At 39.4% G+C, this 23860-nt stretch overlaps 1 protein-coding gene across 2 annotated transcripts in view; it reads right to left on the bottom strand.

The window, feature by feature from the left end:
• The window catches only part of LOC127576641 (G protein-coupled receptor kinase 5-like), a 198702-nt gene that overhangs the window by 43833 nt on the left and 131009 nt on the right, over positions 1–23860 (bottom strand). For both annotated transcript variants that reach the window (XM_052027214.1, XM_052027215.1), the window contains one exon: positions 8428–8528. In XM_052027214.1, the coding sequence (XP_051883174.1) occupies positions 8428–8528 (101 nt within the window). The remainder of the gene's footprint in view (positions 1–8427; positions 8529–23860) is intronic.

Raw genomic sequence — 23860 nt, 5'->3', positions numbered from 1 at the left:
ATCACTGACATGGAACAAAGCAAAGTATGATAGAATACTCTGCATTTTCTTGCATGGGTCTGGCTTCAACCACACTTAAGAAACTAGGACAAAACAGCATCTACAATCAGTGAATTGTGTATCCACTCTCTCTACTATCAGTGTACCAAGGCCACACCACAACAACCAAAATTTCACCGACAGCACAATCTCTGATTGCAACTTTCAGCACTTAGGAGGTGAAAAGCAGCAGATGCTTGGGACGACACAAATTCCATAGTCCACCAAGATTCATGTCAGATTTATCCGTAGCATGGTCACCCTGCACTGGGTGTCAAAGTACTTGGGTAGAAAAGGTTTAGAGGGGTATATAAGCCAAAAGCAGGCAAATGGGACTAACTTAGATGGGCATCTTGGTCAGCATGGATGAGTTGGACTGACGGGCCCATTTCCATGCTGTATTACTCTATGACTCCTGGAGTTCTCCAGCCAACATGCTCATGGGAGCACATTCATGTAGATAGCAGAGATTTGATAAGGAAGCTCAACACCACCTTTTCATGGGTATTAGGGATGGATAATAAACACAGGCCTTGCCAGCAATGTCCACATTCCAAGAAAGAATAAAATAGTAATGTAATGCCATCTGGTGAGGAGCTCTTGACTCTGCTGCTGCTTTGCAGTAACATGCAGAATACAAACGAGAAAGCTATCACAGCTGCCCGGTCTTTCTGAATCTAAAGAACATAGAACATTACAGCATAGTACAGGCCCTTCGGCCCACAATGTTGTGCCAACAGTTTAAGAAGGAATAAGGGGTATGGGAGTTTGAAGAAAATTCAAAATTCCCTATGAATTTTTATTTAAATCAGGAAGATTTTCGAACTGCTGAAGCTTCAGTCACATTGGTGCTGTCGGCTTCAAGTCTGGACTCACTTAAAGATTTAGATCAATACCAGTGCATTACTGATATAAATCCAAGAAATTCATGGAGCTGATCTTTAACATAAGCGTTACAAGGTTTTATCTGACATTTTGGAAACAGTGTAAACAGTTGTGGAAATATGCATGTGGTGATTGGATTCAGTGTAAATACATTGCAAGTAAATTTGATTAAGGAAAATATGCAGTTAACCAGAAAATTTCTTGGAAATTATGAGCTGCAGTATATTTAGAAACCACATTACCGATATCTAGGAGCAGAGGATAAATGTGTCTATCACTTTTAACCATTTCAAATCTGCAAATCCTAGTCACGAAATAAAAGGACAAAGTTCTGAGCTGAAAGGGGACATATGTTGCTTGTGACATGTTTAAAATGGTGCATCAATGGACATTTTACATCGTTTCTCAATAGATTTTGTCTTTGTGCCAGGATTCTAATTTGCCAGTCAGTGATGTTGGGCAGTGATTAAGTCTCCCCTGCCAGCCCGAGCCCCCTGCTGGATATTGGATAGGTTCCTTGCTCCTTACTTTCAGTGTGCAGCCTTCATTTTATTTTACATCCAAATTCTAGCCTGATAGTCCAAACTTACTGTTAAAATGGCACACCCAAGCCAATTTGGCATTGACTCTAATGTAAACATGAATTAGATTAACTGAATAAACATTAAAATGGTGCACATCTTTGCTCCAACTGTTGGCCTTTGCTTCTCTGTTGAGCTAAAGCTAAGTTATGAATTAGCAATGTTTAGCAAGAATCACACGCAAATAGCTTGCATTCATAAACACTCTCCACATGGTGCTGCAGTTTCATTTCTCTCTCAGAAGCTCCAGTGCCGTCTGCTCCAACGAACTAACTGTAGCCCATTGCAGTGATAAAAACAGAATCTTTCCAATGACATAAAACAGTTTGGAGACTGATTATTTCACAATTTAAAAGACACCTTGGACAGAGTGAAACATAATAACTACCAATTCTGGCTCTTTCTGCATCACTCAGGAATTTAAACCAGGCATTTGCCTGCTGAGTCATTTGATGTGAGATTTCAGCATCAGTTGCGCATCAAGGTGACATCAAGCACCTTGCAATACACTTTTTGAAAAAATGCAGTGGAAATTGGTCTACATTGTCCTGGAAATGGCCATTGTTGGTCACTTCCAGGACAACTGGGTTTACATTGCATAGCACTGGACTAAAACCCCATTAGCATAACTCTCGTAATCAAGTCTCAAACCATAATCCTTCACACTGCCCCTCACCCCACCATAGTACTAAACCAGCACCCACTCCCCCACCCTGATGACTGGTCCATCCTCTGAATCCCCTGTTGGCCCAGGTCCTGATACCTGATGGCCTCAATCCACAGGGTCCTGATTTTCTGAACCCTTGATCTCTACCTGCCCCAGTCCTCTAGTTATCTCTCCTCCCGGCCCAGATGCTCTGACAGTCGACCATTCACCACGCCCTCAGGTCCCAGTCATACCTCTAACTGCTGCCCTTCTCTCCTCACCAAACCCTGGGCCAACTTGGGTCCCCAGTGCATGCTTTCCTCTGCAGCACCAGAAGCCCAAGGTGTTGATGCTGAAGTGTGCAGCTTTGAATCCATAACAGGCTGGGTTGTAATCAGGCTGTACAATGACTGCAGTGCACATCTATACTGTCACACGACAGCTTCTAAACCACAGTGTCTTCATTAACTTACAAAGAAGCTTGCAAAAATGCCATCATCAAATACATGGTCCAGTTTTTGATCTATTTCCTTAAATTAAATGAATGCAAACCTCACAGGAGTTTCTTATTCCTCCTTTGGAGTGTGGGAGTTGCTGGCAAGGCCAGTTTTAAGTGTACATCCTTAATTGCCCTGAGAAGCTGATGGTGAGTTGCCTTCTTGAATTGCCACAGTCCTTCTGGTAAAGGTTTGCCCACCATGCTGTTGGATGGGGAGTTCCAGGATTTAGACCCAGAGATGTTGCACAGTAATATATTTCCAAGTCAGGGTGGTGTGTGACTTGGAAGGGAACGTGGAGGTGGTGGTGCTCCCATCTGCCTGCAGCCCTTATCCTTCTGGGTGATAAAGGTCATGGATTAAAACCAGGAAAAGCAATCCCAACTTAAAACTATTACTGCAGTCACAAGAAAGGAACCCAGATCAAGTAGCTTGGTGTAACAGGTTTTATACATATGGCAGACGTGAGTGTTTTGAGCCAAGGGAGATAACATAACATTGCAGCATAACATGGTAGCTCTCGAACAATGCAAGCTTGCTTCTCCTTATGATGTACAGCGAGTATACATTTCACCAATGTAGAATTAATACTTTTGGACTGGTACGAAATATGCAGGCAAAGGTCATTCATTTCCTGAATAATCGTTGCTTTCTAGGAGGCATGTAAAGAATTTGTGGTGAGAGGAAGTACGAAGTGAAATACCACTTTTAAAAGACTAGACCAAAAGAAAACATTTAAAAAATCCATTTCTGTTTTTTTGCCACCTTACTCTGGTGTTTAATGGTCAGATCACATTTAACACTGACTTGAATTTTGACAAATCATTTATCAGAAAATGCACTTTACAAATAGTGATTGCCCAGACTGTGCTGAAGAGTGATGTGTCGAAGTCTGGAAGCCTCCAAAAGCAACACAACTTGTTGTCTTTAAGCAAAATACCTTGGAAAAATTAAGGATGTGGTTTCTTTTACAGCGATAAATGTAATAAGTATTATGTACACTTTTGGTCTCCTTACCTAAGAAAGAATGTACTTGCATAAAGGGAGTGTGGTGAAGATTCACTAGACTTGTTCCAGGGTTGGTAGGTTTGACACATCAGGAGATATGCATTCATTTGAGTTTGGAAGAATAAGAGGAGGTCTGACTGAAACTTATAAAATTCTTAAAGGGCTTCACAGTGTGGCTGCAGGGAGGATGTTTTCCCTGGCCAAGGACTCTAGGATCAAGGGTGCAGTTTGAGAATAAGGGATATGCTGTTTATGTCTGGGATGAGGAGACCTTTGGAATTCTATACCCCAGAAGGCATGGAGGCTCAGTGGTTGCATTTATTCAAAACCAGGATTGATAGATTTCTGGGCATTATGGGAATCAAGGGATATGGGGAAAAATGGTGCTGAGATAGAAAATCAGCCTGCTGTATGACTCTGCGGCAGGTCTGATCTAGATGAATGGTGGAGCAGGCTCTTGCCCATATTTCTTATGTTCTTATGTTAAGAGATGACGAACTTTACTCTGACTGATATTCAATCCGGATAGCTTGCATTATACAAGTTCTGGTATTGCAAACACATCAACTAGACCATGAATGTGAAGAAAATCCTGTCGTCTAGAATGTGACTTTTCTCGGAAGTTACATAAATTAAGCAACATATTGCATGCAGTCTTACAGGTGTGACTGGCCTATCACACCAACTGCAAACATCCCTAGCATGTCCTCTTGACATTAACCCTTTAAAACTCAGAACCCTTGAAAAGTATTAAATTGAACTATTGCTCAGTCACAAATTGACCTATTTCAGTTAGGTTCATGTGGCACGAGGTCAGATTCCTGTTTTTGAGTACTGTTTAGTGGCCTTTACTGGAATCCATGTGCATAGATAACTATGAAGGCAGGAGTTGGAGCATGGCAAGAATATTCCAGTTGGAACTGCCAGCAGCCACACATTGCCTAGGTTTACACAGGCCACTGCTGAGGTACTAGGGAACAGTGACTGTATATATACCTTTATTTTATACCTGTGATCTTTAGTCTTTGGTCCCTCCATCAATGGGTATAACCTCCCACCATTCATTCTGTTCAGACTTTTTATAATTTTAAATACTTCTATCAGATCCCTCCTCATGCTTCCCTTCTTCAAAGAAAACAATCCCAGCTTTCCTGATCTATTATTGTCACTGTGGTCCCTCATCCCAGAAAACATACCCATAAATTGTTTTTGGACGCTCATGTCTTATGATGAGGCAACTAGAATTGAACACACTAATCCAGTTGAAGAAGGACAGTGCCCTTTAAAGGTTTTTCATGACTTTTCTGTTGTGCTCTATACCTCTATTGATAAAGCACAGTATTGTGCATGCCTTATTAACCAATTTTTCAACCTGCTCTGCAACAATGATTTGTGTGCACCTACCTGAGGTTCCTCTGCTCCTGCACTGCTTTTTGAATGGTATCTTTTATTCTACATTATCTCTCCTCATTCTTTCTACCAAAATGGATCACTTCAAATTTCTCTGCACTAAACTTTATCTGCCATGCATCTGCCCTTTCTACCAGCCTGCTCATAATCTGCTGCAAACTATCACTATCCTCTTTGCAATTCACAAAATTGCAAAGTTTTGCATGATCTGCAGTTTTAGTAATTATGGCTTGCAACCCCAAGTCTAGGTTATTAATATAGATCAAAAAGTGCTTTGGTCCCAAAACAGATTTGTATGAAACGCCACTTCCTCTAGTCCCAAAAACAAAAAAATTCACCATAACACTGTTGCCTGTTACTAAAGAACTTTATATTCATGCTATCAATGTTCCTGTTATGCCATGTGCTTCAAATTTGTTCATAAGCTGTTATGTGACACCTTATCAAGTCGCTTCCTTAAAGCTTTGCTTGTCAACATTTTATTCCTATTTTCCTGGTCCAGATCCAATCTTATCCCTTTGAAATTGTCCTTCCTCCAGTTATTTTTTCTTACTTTGGATTGTTACTTCCCTTTTCTATAGACAACCTAAACTTTATGATAACTAACTCCTGCACAGTCCCCTACCAAAACTTGGTGTACCTGACTCAACTCATTCCCTAGAACCGGGTTTAGAAATGCCTCCTTTTTGGCCAGAAACATACTCCTCTAGAAAATTGTTCTGGACACATTTTAGAAACTCTTCATCCTCTCTGACCTTATCACAATGAATAGCTCAATTCACACTCGAATAAATAAAGTCCCTCATATAAATACCCTCCAGTTTTTGCACAATTGCTTTTCTGTAATCTCTCTACATATATGCTCCTTTATATCTGCCCCTCTTGGTGTCCTATAGAATGCACCTAACATTATAATGTTCCCTCTACAGTTTCTTAGTTCTAGCCAAGCAGATCCTGTCTTTAAACCCTCTACCGTATTGTCTCTCTCCAACACTGTTATATTCTCTTTAATCAACACTATTTCCCATTCCTCCTTTTTATCCTTTCCTACGTTTCCTGAACACTTTGTATCCAGGAATATTTAATGCCCAATCCTGCCCCTTTGAGCAATGTCTCTGTTATCACCATAAGATCATTTTCCCACATGGCTATCCTGTGTGTATAGTTCACTAACCTTACTTACAACACTCGCATATTCACATACAGGCACTGTAAACCAAATTTTGTTACATCATTTCCAGAGTGAAATCCTTATGCTGACCTATTGTCATGTGAACTGTCTTCTCCATTTCTTTTGGCTTTTTTGCCTTTAATTTCAATTTAACATTTTTCCTGACTCCGACTGTATTTGCTAGTGCACTCCTGTATGCTTTGCCCTTTCCCGACACAATATGGCTGTCATTACTCCAGACTTTTCCTTCCTGAATATCCCTCACCTTTTTTCAGCTGAGTTTCTACTCTCAGGCTGCAACATTACGAAACAAACAAATTAGTTTAAAGACTTCCCAACAGCATTAGAAAACTCTTCTGTATGGCTATTGATCATGTTTCTGTGAAGGTCCAACCCACCCAACTTGTAGTTGTCCCATCTTTCCCAGAAACAGTTCCATTTCCTCACAAATCCAAAGCCCTGCCCCCCGTCCCAAACCTTCACTGCACATTCATCTGCTTTCCTAGCAGATGAAATAATGTTAAAGAAATCATTAGGATTTGAAGTATATAAAAGACATCTGCTTCAAACTGTATTTCCTGATACAATTCAAAAGAACATATACTCAAATAGAAAGCACTTAATGATCTTAGAATGATCTTAATTTGTAAGCAAGTTGTTTAGTAATTGTCTGGTTTTGTTCTCCTTAAACGTATGCACAGTGGAATATATTGAATCACAAAACATTGCACAATAAACAGAACAACATATTCTAATAGAGAGTACTGAACATAGATATAGTTTAGTTAATCATTTGTAGGCAGTTTATAATCAAACTCTGAATTAATTGTTCTCAAACTATACATGTTTAACTATTAACAACTGATTTTCAAAAGAAAACAACATGTGCAGGAGTCCAAGCACTGAGGTTGCTGAAGTCCTCAAGATAATTTACGTTCGTATTTTAAAACTTCTCGGTATTGCCTGCTTTTACAATAGACTTCTAGCCTTTATGTGTAGATATCATTACAATTATAGACTTGACCCAATTTGGAGCCCAGTGCATAACTTTTGTGTCAAAATCCCCTTTGTAAAGGAAACTAGACCTTATGAATTCTTGTTAGGCTGCTGTTTGATTGAAAACAAAGAATAAATTCAAATCTTCCTATCATTGCTTTTGGACAAAAGGAGCAGGCAATAAATTGCTATTAATCTGTGTGATACTTTGAAACATGTTGGTGTTTTATTCGTGAGCTGCACTTATTCCTTTCATTACGTCTAAACACTGTTTACTTCCTCTTCTACAATTTGCCCCCCTCATTATGTTAATACACAAGACCTGCCCTTGCTCTTCATTACTCTGACTCTGAGCCCTATGTACTCTTCCTCTCTCTGTTCCATCAGTGGGGTGGAACCTGCAGCCATGTCAGCTCTCTCCTTTGCCATTCCACCTATCTGCTTCTTGAAAAGTTTTGATGAAGGACTGCAGAAATGTTCCTCTTTCCACAGATGCTGCCTCACCTGTTGAGGTCGTACAGCATTTTCTTTTTTTGTTTCAGATGTCCAGCATTTGCAGGTGTTTTTTTGTATTTTCATTGCTCCTTAAAAGTCTCCCTAAACTCTCTTCCAACGCTGGTACAACTTTGTTATCCCTATTATCTCTGCAGTTCCTTATCATGTTTCAACTCTGTGATGTATCTGAAGGTATTTCTATGTTTAATACACTATTCAATGAAGTAGCCATCATGGTTTGAAATGTAATCAATACATCAATATGCAGGCTAAAGAGGTGTTTCTGCACACTAAGCAGTTTCCTCACATTTTCAAAGGCAAAATCTGTTGCATTTGCTCTGAACTATCTCAATGAAATATCAATGAGCTGAGCTTACTTTTCAGTTTGCGTATTTTAACCTAGTTTCCTTGTTAGTTTTGTATGAGGGCAGCCAAACTTTTTATTTAAAATCAATAAACTAGAAATGTCCCACAGGAGCATTTCAGAGAATGTCCAAAAGGAGGGGAGGATACGGTTTATGATAATAATATGGCAACCAAATAGCAAGTGGAATGTTATCAGAGATTCCAATTTATATCTAAAAACTATCTTGCATTGAGATTTTGTGCAGCATGTTCCAACTTGACACTTGTGTAAAATGGAGAGTAGAAATTACTAAAAGAATAAAACACATTAGTTATTTATGTTTTTACACTTACTTTACACAGTTACAGAAGAGTTCTTTGCATGCATTCATTTCAAGTTTTTCTTTACATTGTTGGACAATATCTTCGCTGACTTCTTCTATATATTCTGGGGTCTGAAAACACATAGGAATTGAACAAAATCCATCAAAAATCCACTTAAATTAGGTCACATCTGGGTAAATGAAAATCAGTAAGTTATAATCTGTAGTAAAATGTTTGCAAATCTCCAAATATCTACCAGTGATAAGCATTACAAATAAGGATGTTTTTATCTTTTCTGATTCTTGCACATTATAAATTACTTACTTTAAAGACATCCTGGAATATTATTTTCATGGACCAGTCAAATGACCAGGCTAAAAAAGGCTTGAAAATGTATTACAGAATAATACCAGTGGAAAATATTGCACCCAACCTTTTACTAAGTATATGGGAGCAAAGTTCTGATGGAAGGTCATGGAACTAAATCTTTAGATCAATATTTGCTTGGAAATAATGATAGTTCCATGTGGAATTGCTGACCTTTCAGTGTAGGTCAGCAAGCTCAGGAACCTTGAACTTGCTGGCTGAATATTGCTGGTGACTCCCAGCTGCATTCTGATCATGGAGGTCCGTGGCAAAAGGCCAACTTGCAAACAATCCATTCGTGAATGAAAATGAGTAATTAATGCACTTTCTTTTAATGTTCTTAATTGCTTAAAATGCATTTTTAATTTTTAATAATGTTTAAACAATACTTTATTGACTTTAATAGATGCAAAAAAACAAAAGAGCTGGTCAATGACTTCAGTAAGCAGGGGCGGAGAACGTGCCCCCATCTACATCAATGGTGCTGAGGTGGAGATGGTTGAGAGCTTAAGGTTCTGAGGTGTAAATATCACGAACAATTTGTCCTGGACCAGCCACGTGAATGCTACGGCCAGGAAAGCACACCAACGCCTCTACTTCCTCAGAAGGCTAAGGAAGTTCAGCATGTCCCTGTTGACTCTTACCAATTTTTACCAATCCTATCCAGATGCATTACAGCTCGGTATCACAAGGACCGCAAGAAATTGCAGAGTTGTGAACACAGCCCAGTCCATCATGGACTTTGTCTACACTTTCCACTGCCTCGGGAAAGCAGCCAACATAATCAAGGATCCTTTTCACCCCGGTCATTCTCTGTTCTCCCATTTCCCATCGGGCAGAAGATACAAGAGCTTGAGAGCACATACCAGCAGGCTCAAGGACAGCTTCTATCCTGCTGTTATCAGATGCTTGAATGCACCTCTCATACACTAAAAGATCTCTTGATCTCCCAATCTACCTCATTGTGGCCCTTGCACTTTATTTGTCTACCTGCACTGCACTTTCTCTGTAACAGTAACACAATTTTCTGCATTCTGTTTTCCTTTTTACCATCTTGACATACTTATGTGTGGCACAATCTGCCTGGTTGGCACGCAAACAAATGTGTTTCACTGTACCTCAGTACATGTGACAATAATAAACTAAACTAAACCTATACCTAAGGTCCTTGACAAGTTTGACAGCTGACAAAGCCTGGGATGTGGCTTATCCAGCAGCAGGAGTTGTCCAGGGCTGATCCTGGATTGGCTAAGTGGTGGCATTGTGTTGCTTATAGTACTGGCATTGTGCAAGGCCTTGACATCTTGGATTGGGATAGCTTCAGGCGGCTGATTTGACTTAGGGATTCAGGAAAGTTTGTACTTGATCCTTATGTCAGCAGTGAATGTGAGGGGACTTGTGTCTGGCAGCAAATTCTGGCCTGCTAACTCTGATTCCTTCTCCACAAATGCTGCCTGAATTGATGAGGATTTATAGTGTCTTCTGGTTTTAATTCTCACTATAATCACCTTTCGTGAGTAAGAGAATGGATATTCCACTGGGTAACAACATTTTAGCCTTTTTCTCTTTAACATGTACAATGTTATAGGACCAATTATAATTCATGACTAACATTAATTTCATGATCTATTGCCATCAGAGGAGGAAATTTCTATCAGCAGGAATGATGGAATGGGAGTTAAAACATAAACTTAAATCACCCATATTTAGGCATCTCATAGTCAGTGAAACATCTCAGGACTTTTGGGTGGTTTAGATACTTTCCTCCTAAATATATGTCAATCAGGGTCCTAAGGTGCCATTGGGACCAAAAATCAATTTTATTGGCTGGCCAAAGCGAATGACTATCATGGACTGTCCATTCAATAAAGCCTAGCAGAAAGTCAATGGAGAATGTCAAAATGGCATAAATTCCTTTTTGTGGGCTATTGAGAGCACACTTGTACCATAGTGCCCCATCCCCCTCAATGTCCCTGCCCCCTCTCCCAAGACTCTACCTCTGGCAACAACTCTCCTCTGACCCACAACACCTTAATGAGCCACCAAAACCTGCAACGTACGTCCCGAACTGCCAGCCTATGAGCCACCTCATCTTCAAATGCCCAGAACGTGCCTGTTGTCTTTGCATGGCTGCTTCAATTGTTCAGCTAGCTAACAAAACATTAACAAAGCTCAGCTTCTAGCAAGGATCCAGCTTCTTACTGCAACGCATGGCCAAACATCTCACCAAACATTCGACTGCAATACTTGGAGGTAGAGAAGGAAACCACAGGGTCTCATCTTAGGTATTCTAATCTTTGCATCCAGTGGTAAGAACAAGTTTAACTCCATAAAATGAAGTATGCTTCACTGGTACACTCATTTCTTTTGTTCTAAAGCTTTATGTTCAAAGTAAACAATGTTATAATCTATGTCATAATGGAAAATGATAAACTTTACTTCTTCCAACACTGTTCCTTTGTATTGATTAACTCTGCCTCTGCCTTAATGGCATAGAAAAGATTGGAGGGCAGCAAATTGTGAAAAGAGGAGAATGCAGCTTCAAACTAGCTCTCAGGAGCCCAAAGTCTTTCAGACACTCTCCACGTGCCCCCCCCCCCCCAACCCCCAACCCTTCCACAGTGGTGGGCATTTGGGCATCTGAGTATGCCAGCCTGGAATGGCAATTGGGGTCAGGATCTAACATTTACTACAACTGTACGGGTCTCAGCAGTGAAAGGGAGGTGGGAGTTAAAGCCTGTGTTAACACTCCCTGTCGGCCAGGAGCAGCAGGAACATTTGTCCTGATGCTCAAGGAAAATTCAGGTCTCCTCAAAAGGTGGTAGGGGTAAACTTTGAATATTTTTAAGGCAGAGGTAGAGATATTCCTGAAAAGAAAGGGGGGGGGGGAGTGAAAGGTTACAGAGGTGAGGCAGAGTGCAGGATTGAGGTTACATTTAGATCAGCCTTAAAATGACAATGGAGCGGAGCGACACTTGCGGGCTGCCCCCAAAACATTCTACACAAAAGATGCATTTCACTGTGTGTTTCGATGTACATGTGACTAATAAAAAAATCTTATCTTAGCTTATCTTAATTGCCTATTATTGCCCCTAATTTATATGTCCAATTGCTGGCCAGCCTCCTGCGTTCCTAACCGTGGGACTCTCAAGCTGTGTGAGGGATGTCCAAAGATTCCTAGCTGTGGCCTCTTGGAGTGAGTCAGCGCAAAGACCAGGACGCTGAAGTGAGCGGGGAAAGAGAAAGATTGTGGCAATGACCTAGAAGAAAGCTGCCCCACAAGATCCTCTTTACTGATGTGAGTTTCAGTCTGATAGAACTATGAGAATTTACAGTCTCTAGGCACAATGAGGTCATCAAGAGGCTGCACATCCAGCCAGACTGGATTATTACAGTCAACAAAGTAGAAAGCAAAAAGCATAGAATATAACATTGTTAAAGTATTTTACAGAAAGGAGAATAAAGGTTGGAACATACATAGGATTTAAGGTAAAAGCTGACATATCGAATGAACTTTAAAAATATTTTTTAATATTTCAAACATTAATGGAATTTTTAATCATATGATCAAGAGAATGGGATTCTGTAATCTAAAGGAAGCTATTCAAGGCCCAAGAGACTATTCTTCACTGATTTTGACAGAGCAGTGTTAAAAATCCAATTACATCTCAATTAACAAGGCTTAAAATTTTCACAGCGAGAATAATTCAGAAAACGTTGAAGGTCACATCAAATCACTGACACTGGATGTATTGTTTCTGTGGAAGCTGCAGCCACACACTGTGGAGGAACAGTGTAACATGGGCATTTAACCAAGCATACGCAAAGACCAGATGATGCTATCTGTTTTACACAGAGGTAATGGCAAATGCAAGTTCCTTCCCATTGTTGCAGAACAGAAAGATGCTTGTTGTACTTGCGCTGATGAGTCTACCGACAATACTAAATAAAGGACATGCTCTACTTCCACTGATTGACTTTATTTTTTTGTTGTTGGCTCTTTATACTTTGTAATAAACAACCTGCATTTAAATTTTGACTTAAACATTGAAATGTTCCATTAATCTAAACCAAAAATGTCAAGCCAAAAAGAGATTTTAGGATCAGAGATCAGGAGCTTAATGACAGAAATGAGTTAACAGGCTTTAAAGGAGAGAAGGGCAGAGAAGTACAGTGTACCCTTGCCTTACGGTAGTTTGTGAATGGAAATTTGCCCTTATGGAATTCATAAATCACTACCAAAAAATATGAGATACCAAATTAAAATTCGCTCTTACAAAATCTATGTGAGAAAAAAAAATTAAATGAAGATAAAATGCGAAAGAAACAACTAACTTTGTCACGGGTTCGCGTTACAGAAAATCATGATATGGACAGCTTTCTAGTAATGCACCCCCTCCGTAATGTGGGGATGGACTGAATAGAGGAAAAATTCTAGGCCATAGAACTTAGATGGATGTGAATGATGGCTAAGAAAACTGGGGAGTAAGTAAGTTTTGGTGGAGGGTGTGTAAAATATGTACAAGTGAAGTGGATTATAGCAATAAAAAGGGATGGCTGAGGCCATGAAGAAATTTAATACCTAATCAGTTAAGCAATGGCTAGATATCGTGCTGAAATGCCAATTAGCATGTTGTGTGCTGCTTTTGCTAAATTAATATACTGTGTTGTTGTGTAATAGGGAAGTTTAGGAGATGGAAGGGGGTGAAACGCAGCAGATACTTTGGTAGGAAGTGGAAAAATCAGGCATCTAATTGACAGAGGGTGAGCCCTCTGCATGGTATAGGTGATGATATGTGTGTAATGTATTTAAATCCACCTTCCTTCAGATTTGACAAATACCTTAAATGTTGGGATAAAGGAGAATCAACTTATATATTTACCCATCTAGTTAGAATAGAATCCACCTTCACAGACCTTTACATTGGTAGGAACCAAATCACTAAGAGATCTAAACAATTGATATTGATTCCAGTGAAATAATTTTTAAACAATAATTTTAATTTTCAAATAGCTTTAATTCAGTGGTAGTAAAGAAAATGGATTTTAAAAAGTTGAGTTATAAATGATTAAAATGACATATGGATACCCATACTTCACCATATTATTTATAAAATAAAATCGATATTGAATGAAAGGAAATCATTACTAAAAAGTTGTCAAAATGTAAGAAGGTATTCAGAAGTAACCGACATACTACAGTCATGGAATCAAGCAGAGGCATCATTTGAAGTTCACATTTATTAACTTTCATATAGTCCTAGTTTTTGAATAGCTTGTTATAACTTAATTTAGAAAACAAATACAGTTTTAAATTGTTGCTTCTCTGCATCAGAGCCAGGAAACTGAAGGTGCTCAAATAAGACCCTGCAGTGTCCCTACTGGTGGGAGTGTGAGATTACTTCATGGCAAATTCACATCAGCAGTGGCCACCCCCACCTCCCAACCCCTCCCCCCCCCAAAAAAAAAGCTAGCTCTTTGTTACTGGTCATCCACAAATTTGAGTTTTATCCTGGTTTTCTTGCAGGCTTGCCTTATAAATGTGGACAAAAGAATATGAATGAAAAAAGGGCAAAAACATGACAGTAGGGAAAAAGATTTTGTCGATGGGAAATGCGCATTGTGTGCAGGTATGTTTGGCAAGTACTGTATTTACATGAGAAACCACATCACAGCTCACCTTCCACCACTCTGTCGCTAATAAAACAAACCTGTATTCATATGACTTACATTCTTGTAATGGAAAAAGGCTAATATTTAAATTCTTGCAATTATTTACTGTAAGCTCAATGCAAATGCTTTCCACCTCATAGCTGTTAATATAGTAAATTCATTGACTATGATGCATTCACTGTAAACAGGTTGAATGCATTTTTTTTACCACGCAGTAGACAAAACACGCAGTCAAAAGTTAGCTCTTATATAATTTTAGCTTGGAAGGTGACTGTGCCTATGGAAGTACTAGTTTTTCAGCTAGAGTATCGCTGGTCTTTTATATTATTCTTTTTATTGAGTTCCTTCTTAAATTATACTTAGGTTTTTCTCAAAAGACATGAGATAAAATCTCATCTTAGAAACATACCTTGTGAAAATATTTTTTCCCTCTTCATTCTTGCAGTGATAATGTGAGTGTATACATTCCCTGATGGCCAGCATATATTTCCCGTCCTTAACTGCCTTTGAGAAGTCTCTTGGAACACAAAAGACTTTCTGGGTTAGGCACTCCCACAATGATGTTGGGTAGGGTGTCCCAGCATATAGACATAGTGCAGATTTTTAAGTCAGAATAGTCTGTGACTTGGAGGGGAACCTGAAGCTGGCTTCTGCCTTTGTCCTTTTTGCTGGTAGAGGTCACCAGTTTAGGAGATGTTGTTGGAATAGCCTAGGTGAGCAAATGCAGTGTGTTTTGTAGATAGCACACTTTGTAGTCATGCCGCATCAGTGGTAGAGGGAATGGATGGGTTACAAGGAGGCTTTGTCCTGTATGGTATTAAGCTTCTTGATTGTCACTGAGCTCCTTTCATCCTGACCAGTGGACACTCATTCCACCATGACCTGACCATTCCACCATGCTCATGGCCTGTGCCTTGTACATTATGCAAAGGCTTTGGGAGAAAAAATGAAATGTGCCACTTGCATCATGATACCCAGCTTCTGATCTGTTCTCCTAGTCACAATGTGTGTGGCTTGTCCAATTAAGTTTCTGGTCAACAGTCTCCAGGAGGTTGATGGTGGGGGACACAGCAAGAGCAATGCCATTGAACAGCAAGGATAGGGGTTAGGCTTTCTCTCAATGAAGGCGATCAATGACCTGCACATTTGTGGCATAAATGTTATTTGCCATTTGTTTGTCTCTGCCTGAATGTTGTCTAGGTCCCACTGCATGCAGGTAAGGACTGCTTTATTTGCTGTGCAGTTGCAGGTGGAATTGAACATTGTGCAATCATCAGCGAATCCTGATTTACCCACCCACAACCTTACATAAATTTGAAAGCTTTTGTTAGATTCCTCCTGGTAACTTACTATGTAAAAATGTTGATCTAGGGTTTTGTCGTTACCACCTGATGACATGTGGGTGTGAGGTTTGCAGCCATGCTAAGTATGTGGTGGTACACATGGATATTAGGTGTGAATCCAGAATCTGGATAAGAGATTTTTAGTGGTTCAGATGTAATGGCATATTATTCAGATGTTGTGAATTCAACAGCGCCTGAGTCTAGGGGGACAATTGCTATATGGCACGTGAAGTTCTATTCACCGATTTTGACTATGTATGTGAGGACACTGAAGTTCTTCTAGCACTGCATCTGGTCTTTGAGGTTTGCTTCAGGGCAATGAGTTCCAGGAGTGATTATTTCCAAGGCCCCAAACCACATGTCTAGAGGACCTTCTGGTCTCTTATGGATTACAGGAAACATTTTTATTCACCCCCTTTAATGGGCACCAAAAACCATGGAATTTGCTCTTATTGAGCCAAGTTTCCAAGTTCTAATTTCCTAGGTAATCTGCGGTTGTAGAATGTCTCCCAGCACCTGCCCCAGCCACAACGAGTCCTTCCTTTAGGAAGTAAAGACTGGCTTTAAGCAACCTAGGCTAGTTTCAACAGGTGTTGGGTACTCATGATATCGGACCCACTGTAATCATTCACCTAAACTAATAGGACAGGTTTGACATGCTGCTTACATTCTACTGAATGGATCAAGTTTAATTACATGTCGTAACCTCTGTACTTGTTTTCAAGAGCTATCAATCTTAATCCCACTTTGCCTTTCCCACTTCCAATAGTGATACTGATGTGATTACACAGCAAGAAATCAACACAGCTCAAAAATACCGTGGTGACAGTATAAATGAAGCAATATATATGTTTCTGTCTTCTGCCTGCTTCTTAACAAAGGGAATGCTGACTAATAGTAGCTTTGTTAAGTGATAAAAGCAGCATTAGAGAAGCAATGTCAAATATTGAATGCTTATTGTTAAAGGCAACCCACAATCTTATTTGTGGAAGACAGGAATCCAATTACAAATACATGGATGAGACAACCAAGTGGAAATTGTGACAGTATAATCAATTTGGAGTGCAGTCACACTCCAAAATTTTTATGCAGGCTGATGACAAGAAGTCAAAATCCAATAAAGTGATTTTATGTTTCCGAGGAGATTTGCTTATGTGTACATGGCACAATTTGACTAAAACCCAACTTTTTTTATTGTTTGTGACATCTTAGGTTTATAAGAGTAATCAATCTCCATTCCCAAATGCCCCATAATTGGGAGATACATATGGAGTTTATAATGAGCTTTACATGAGTGAATAAAACAGATGCAGTAGATTTCCTTTTCCAATTAAACACATTGTAAAAAACACTAAAATATCAGAATTCCAAAACTCATTTGTGAGGGTGGACAAAATCAGATAAAATATTGTCCTTATTCTACTCAATTTTCATACATAGATCTAAGACTGATGGCTGGGGGATGCTGAAATTACGTTACTTAAATATTTACTACAATGTTAATTCACTATTTTAAAGCATTCAAAGTAGATGTAAATTAGGAATCTTTATTCACATGGAGTCTTTCACTTTCTCAGAACATCTCAAATTGCTCCATATCCAATTAATTATACCTAAGGTGTAGTTACTGTTTAATAGAATAAAGCAGCAGCCAATTAGCACATCAGCAGATCCTGAAATAACAAGAAGACCAGCTAATGACCTTGTATTTTTAGTCAGCAGTGTAGCAACATCACTAGCTACTGGCCTCAAAGAAAGTAGCCCTTGACATCCAGCAATCTCAGTGTGAGAATTTATCCTTTTCTGATGTCTGCTAATGTCATGGGTCAGTTCAAAAGAATCCTTGGGGCCCAGAGGGCTCAACAGGTACTGCAAATCTTATTGCCATCAAACCAAATTAATTAATTTTCAATATTGAATTAATTTTTAATATTTTACCAAATGATAAATAAAGAATGGAACATACACATTTCACTCAGGCAGAAGCTAAATAACATAGATAAATAGACTTTTAAAATTTGTTATAATTTGGAATATTAGTTGAGGGACTTGCACACTTGATTTTTTGAGGAGACTTAAAGTTTGTTAAGGAGTAATTATTGCTAAGTGCATTTTTAAGACTTCATTAACCATGTGCAGGCTTTTCAAGGTATTTTACAGCAAGACTAATTCATTGTAGATTAAATTCACAGCAGCCCAGCTGCTGCAGAGAAGGCTGCATACACCTCTGTATGTAGAAATGAACGTAATCACTGACAGCAACTTCAGGATTTCTTCATTCAACCACCTAATAGCAGCAATTGCCAAGTTGCTGTCAGTTTTACAGAGTAATGATGGTGAACACCTATAGTTTTATCATTTGCATTTCTGCAAATCTGGATCAGGCTGAGTAATGAATGTTACCTAAGATAACAGAAAACATTCTTCCTCAACAAAGTGCAAAGCAATCTGTTTCATTTCCATTTGAACAGGTAAAATGGGGCTCCAGTCTGATAACTCAAGAAGGCGGCATCCATCATTAAGAATCCTCACCACCCAGGACATGCTCTCTTCTCATTACTACCATCGGGAGGAGGTACAGGAACCTGAAGACCCACAGTCAAAGTTTCAGGAACAGATTCTTCCCGTCCGCTATCAGATTTCTGAACAGTCCATGAACCCATGAACGTTATTCCTCTTTTGCACTATTTATTTATTTTTGTAACCTACAGAATTTTTACGTCTTTATGTCTTGCACTGTAGTGCTGGCATGAAACAACAAATTTCACAACATATGTCAGTGATAATAAACCTGGTTCTGATTCTGAAAGAAGAACCCCATAAAATTGCATTGAAAGTCCAAGTTAAGTTACATGCTCAACTCTTGGGAGTGAGGTTTGACCTCATTGATAATTGTGGCATTTGTGCTACCAATTGATGCAGGCTTGGAGAACGAAACCACTGAAAACTGGAGAAAAGATCTCATGATTGATTCTGATTCAAGGTGGAAGAACAAGGGATGTCCTAGGACAGTACTAATAGACAGGATTGGCAGTGGAAGAAATCACTGAATTCTTATATGAGTAAAATGCTACATTTGACATACAAAATCCAGATCTAGTCCAGTTTACAGTAATTTAGATTTAACTTGGCCTTTTAAGCAAACATAATTTTTTGGACAAAATGATAAGTGCATTCATTTACCACTATTCCATTTTTGCTAATGAAGTGGTTGACCCACTTTGTGATGCTATGATAGACAGGGGCTCTTTGAAGTTTATCAGAACTTTCGTTTGACATCCTGCCAGCTGTCAATGACTAATTTAGAAGGAGAAATACTTGGTACTTTCTCCACAGTTATTAGGTTAAGCTGACATGTTGGCATCCTGCAAAACTGTAAAGGCAGTCCAGAAACAAGATCATCGCAAATGCTCCTTTGTAACTCTGACAGAGCTTTAAGTGATTAAATTGCTTGAGGAAAATTAAGCCATTACTTAGAAGCTGTATATTTTGAAGTTAATTGTATTTCTAGATTAATGAAGCAACCACTTACACAACTTGCATTGTACCTTTAAACTAGGAACCAATGTGTTTTAAACTTCAGGACTGAACAGTGGGTAAGCGGGGTCACATTGGCTGAAATTAAAGTTAAGAAGGAAGTTATTGAAGGGGTAAAGAAATGCTATAGGCAGATTTACTTGTAGAGGAAGTGCCAGCTTACGGGGCAAGATTGCTGTAGGCTCTACCCCAATGGAAGTCTGAGTGGGGAGGTGCGGGGGGGGGGGGGGGGTAGCGGGATGGGGAGAAACAGGTGGTGAAGCAGAGAACTGGAAAACTGAGGAAACTGAGGGGACAGGCAGAAATGTGGAAGGGCGGAAAGCTACAGAGGCAGGAAGATGAGACTGTGAAAAACGGACAAGGGTTTTTTTGGACAAGACTGGACTAAACCTTGATTCTTTTGTCCTCTCTATTGGCCTCTTTAACTCTCCAGTCCTGAGGAATATGCTTTTATGAATAACAGCTACACACCTCTTCCATGATTCATTCTTCAATCCTCAATGTAATGGCAATTCAGGAGAAAACTCCTGTGTGATCTCCTCATCCTCCATAAAAGCATTCTCCAACATTGATTGGGCTTTCCAGAGGCATCAATTTTGTACTCTCATTGCTTACCTGAAAATCACTCCCTGTAAGGAACATTATGTTTGTAATCTGACAATAAGTGCTAACTTCACTTCATTAATTAATCACGTTCCTAGGTTAACCTAATGAAATACTAGTGCTCAACAAAACACTGGTTACCTTTCAGTGTGGTATTCTCATGGAAACGTCAGTTCATGGAAACATGTCAGTGCACACTGATGGTGGAATTTGCACATTATTCAATGGTGAAATAACGGCTGCTGCCATAAATTGAGTTTATCTGCAAATTGGCGATGCATTCAGTAGTAAATGTTAGAATAATATCCTGGAGTCTATGGTATTGTCTATAAATGAGTGCAGTCTATAAGGCATTGGATGTAATTGAACACATGGTTGAAACTGGGGTGCTGGAAGAATGAACAAGAGTATCCTTCAGAAGCTTGAAGTGGGAAGAGAGGGAGATAGCATGCCTGCTGAGGAGATCATGTTGTGAACTGCCTGACAAGTAGATAGGCTGGTAGTTTGCAAATGGTGGTGGGGAGAGCAGAATTATGGGAAATACAATGGTGCACTTGAGAGTCCAGACACAAAGAAGCTCCATTTAAGAAAAAAACAAGATTTTTTCCAGAAGATTTAGCACAAAATAAAGGTGTTAGGATAGATATATAGAAAAAGAGAGAAAAGGCCATAGGGATAATAAGATAAGATATCTTTATTAGTCACATGTTCATCAAAACACAGAGAAATGCACCTTTTGCGTAGAGTATTTATAATTGTGGGAGTCAAAAATAAGGGTCTGAAAAAGCTATTGCTAGACTGAGAAATCCATGAGGATGAGGAAAGAGAGCAAGAGAGAGATATCCCATGTGAAGGGTAAGAAATGGATGGAAGCTGAAGAAAGAATTAATCACATCCTCACTCAGATTTCAATCACAACTTCACACACTGAAGTTTGGAAAGATGTCCAGAGTCTGTATTACTCTGTCTGCAATGTAGCTTCAGATGTGGGAGACTACAGCTGTTGGGGACCGGCAGTTGGTTTTGTATCTGGCTTGTGAATTTACATTATGATGCACAAATTGCATTCCTATGGGCCAACTTGCCACATCTTGTCAGCACCGTAAGAGATTGCCAGCCCCAACAAGTTAGCTGGCTGTGATATTTTCATCGGGTTCAGCACTGGACAAAGAGACATCTATCACTGTACATTTTGTGGTACAACTAAGAACTGTTAGTTTGCAGCCTCCCCCACTTAATAGATAAGCAATGCTTGGCGAGCTTTGGGCTAAAGAAGATAACCATTCCTTTTGGCAACTATGTAATGCTGCCATGAGCTGAAAATGAAGACAGCTGTCTGTCTGATACCAGAAAGAATTAAAAATTTACCCTCCTGTTATGAGGTCTGACAGGGGCAAACAGAAAGATGTCACGGGTATCCGTGAGTAATGAGACCAGACAACCCTACATACTCCTTCACAATTACTAATGTAAAATGCAGATGGTACTCTTCCTCCACCAGATGATAAAATAATTTTAGTTACTCTTATCATCTGAAAGTGATCAATAAAACACCAGTTGGCGCAGCTGATTATAGTGTGGTGTGTGTCCAAGTAGCCCTTTAATGAAATGATTGCCAGGTGCGGGTGTGGGGAGGTTATTTGAAGTTGTCACAAGCAGGACGTTGCTGCCTGTTACTGACAACACCTCCCAGAGAAAAGTTCCAGATTTTATTTGGTCCTGGATCAAATGGAACATATTTATTGCTGACAAAACTATTTCCCATTGAGGCATCCAAGCTTTTGTTGACAATTCGGCTTTAACAAAATCCAAAACATAGAAGTTCTTTGATATATAGGGTTCATCAAGTAACTAAAACAACAGGGAAATTTATCTGCATGCAAAGCTCCAGTTCAAATACTAACAACTAACTATTTTGCCAGAAGTGCAATTTTGAGATCAATTTTAAACTATGATATTGGTTCTAGATAATTAAAACTGTTTAAAGCAGAGCTAACTCCACTTTCAATCCTGTGAAGAAGAGAAAACAAGTTACATTTTTGAGAATAGGTGAAAATTTTGAACAGGTGTCAGTCTGGTCCCAAAACTTCCAAGAATGTCAATCCAATAAGAACATTTAAATCTGAAACTCCAGTCATATATTTTAACCCTGCATTTTCCCTTCTGTAACTTAACCTGCCTCAGGTTTACATGGGCCTTACACACTTGCAATGTCATCATCAGCTCCAGATTTGATAGCTCTTCACCCTCACAAGCTCATCTGCACACTGCTGCCTCTATCTTACTTCTCACCGAGCATTATTAAACTTAGGTTCACTGGTCCATTCTGGCTTCCAATCCTTTTAGAGCTTCAAGTTTAAAACAATCATTTAAAATATCCAATGAAGATATTTAAACCCCTCTGCTACTCCATGAGCAACTCTAGCTATAGACCCTACAGTCCTGGGCTTCCCTTTCTTTGGCTCCAGTCCTGTGCATCTCCTCCTCCCTTTCACCCAGCATCGGGAGCAGTCCTTCATCCAACTGGTTCCACACCACTGCAATCCCCTTCCTAAACCCTCCACATCAATCTATTCCTTCAAAGCCCACCTCGGTGATCATATTTTGGGAATATATTTCAGAAAATAAAGTATTTTAACTAATTTTAGTGCAGAAGAGCAAGGTACAGTATGATCTGTATCATGTTGAACAAGCTGATTAAAATAGTGAGTTATTTTTGTGTAGATTGTTTTTATTCCTTCCATCAATGTGGATGGTGCTGGTGGTGCCAGCATTTATCTATTGTTCATGCCTTATTGCCCCTGAATGGCGGAGAGAGATAGCAGTCAACTTCAATGGTGCATCTGGAGTCACATAAAAGCTAGATTGGGTAAGAAGAGCAGAGTCCCTTCCTTGAAGCACAGTGAACTGGGTGGGTTTTTACAACAAGCCACTGTTCATTGCTATTATTGATGCTACCTTTCATTCCAGATTTATTTAACTACACAAATTTAAATTCTGCAGCTGTTCTGATAGGTTTCAAATCTGCATCAAGTGTTCAGGCATCTGGAGAGTCATCTTAACCACTATGTTATCACACTCCTAAGGAACAATGAAAACAACAGGATAGAGTTCAGCAAAGGGTTTGTGACTACCATGCAAACATTTTGGTCTTCCATGCAAACATGCTATTGTTCTGCCTTAATGCTTCTAAGAGTGTTGTATTTGTTATTTTGTTACCTCATGTTGGAGTTCAATGGCATAACTTTCAATTTACTAGCTGACAAACATGGTGAAAATGCTGCTTGACTGGACCATTAAAAAAGCACAGAATATTCTGTTTTGTGAATGCTGTTTTTATCTCTATTTCCAAGAAGCAATGCACTCAACTTGGAGGTAGTGTAAATGTAGATTTACCAGACTGATTCCTGGGATAAGGGGATTCACTTGTACTCACTGGAGTGTAGAGAAACAAGACGTAATTTACCTGCTGGACTTAAGATATGGAGAGGGATTATACAGTGTAAAAACCATTAGGTTCTTTAATATGACTGGAGAGTGTAGAACTATGGGTATGTTCCCAGATTGCCATTTAGAACTGAGATGTGGGGAAAATTCTTCACTCAGATGGTTGTGAATCTTTGGAATTCTCTCACCCAGAGGGCTGTGGGTGCTCAGATGCTGAGTCCTGTGACTGACAGATTTTTCAGCACCAAGGAAATCAAGTGCCACGGGGATAAGCAGGAGCATGGACTTAAGGTGCAGGATCAGCCATGATCTGAGCAGCTGCTGGGCGATAAAGTCATCTCCTTTTCATGTCATTTTTGCTATGTGAAAAAGATGATTTACGTAATTGTGTAAACTTTCATTCTAGTTTATTGGTTGATGTAGTGGTGTATCATGAACTTTGTAGATTGTGTATCATAAACATATTGGTCAGAAATTCTAGTTTGTAAATCTTC

The sequence above is a fragment of the Pristis pectinata genome, chromosome 12 (genome assembly GCF_009764475.1).
Source record: "Pristis pectinata isolate sPriPec2 chromosome 12, sPriPec2.1.pri, whole genome shotgun sequence".
Taxonomy (NCBI): domain Eukaryota; kingdom Metazoa; phylum Chordata; class Chondrichthyes; order Rhinopristiformes; family Pristidae; genus Pristis; species Pristis pectinata.
Note: the sequence above shows the minus strand (reverse complement) of the source record. Positions and strands in the feature narration are given on the sequence as shown.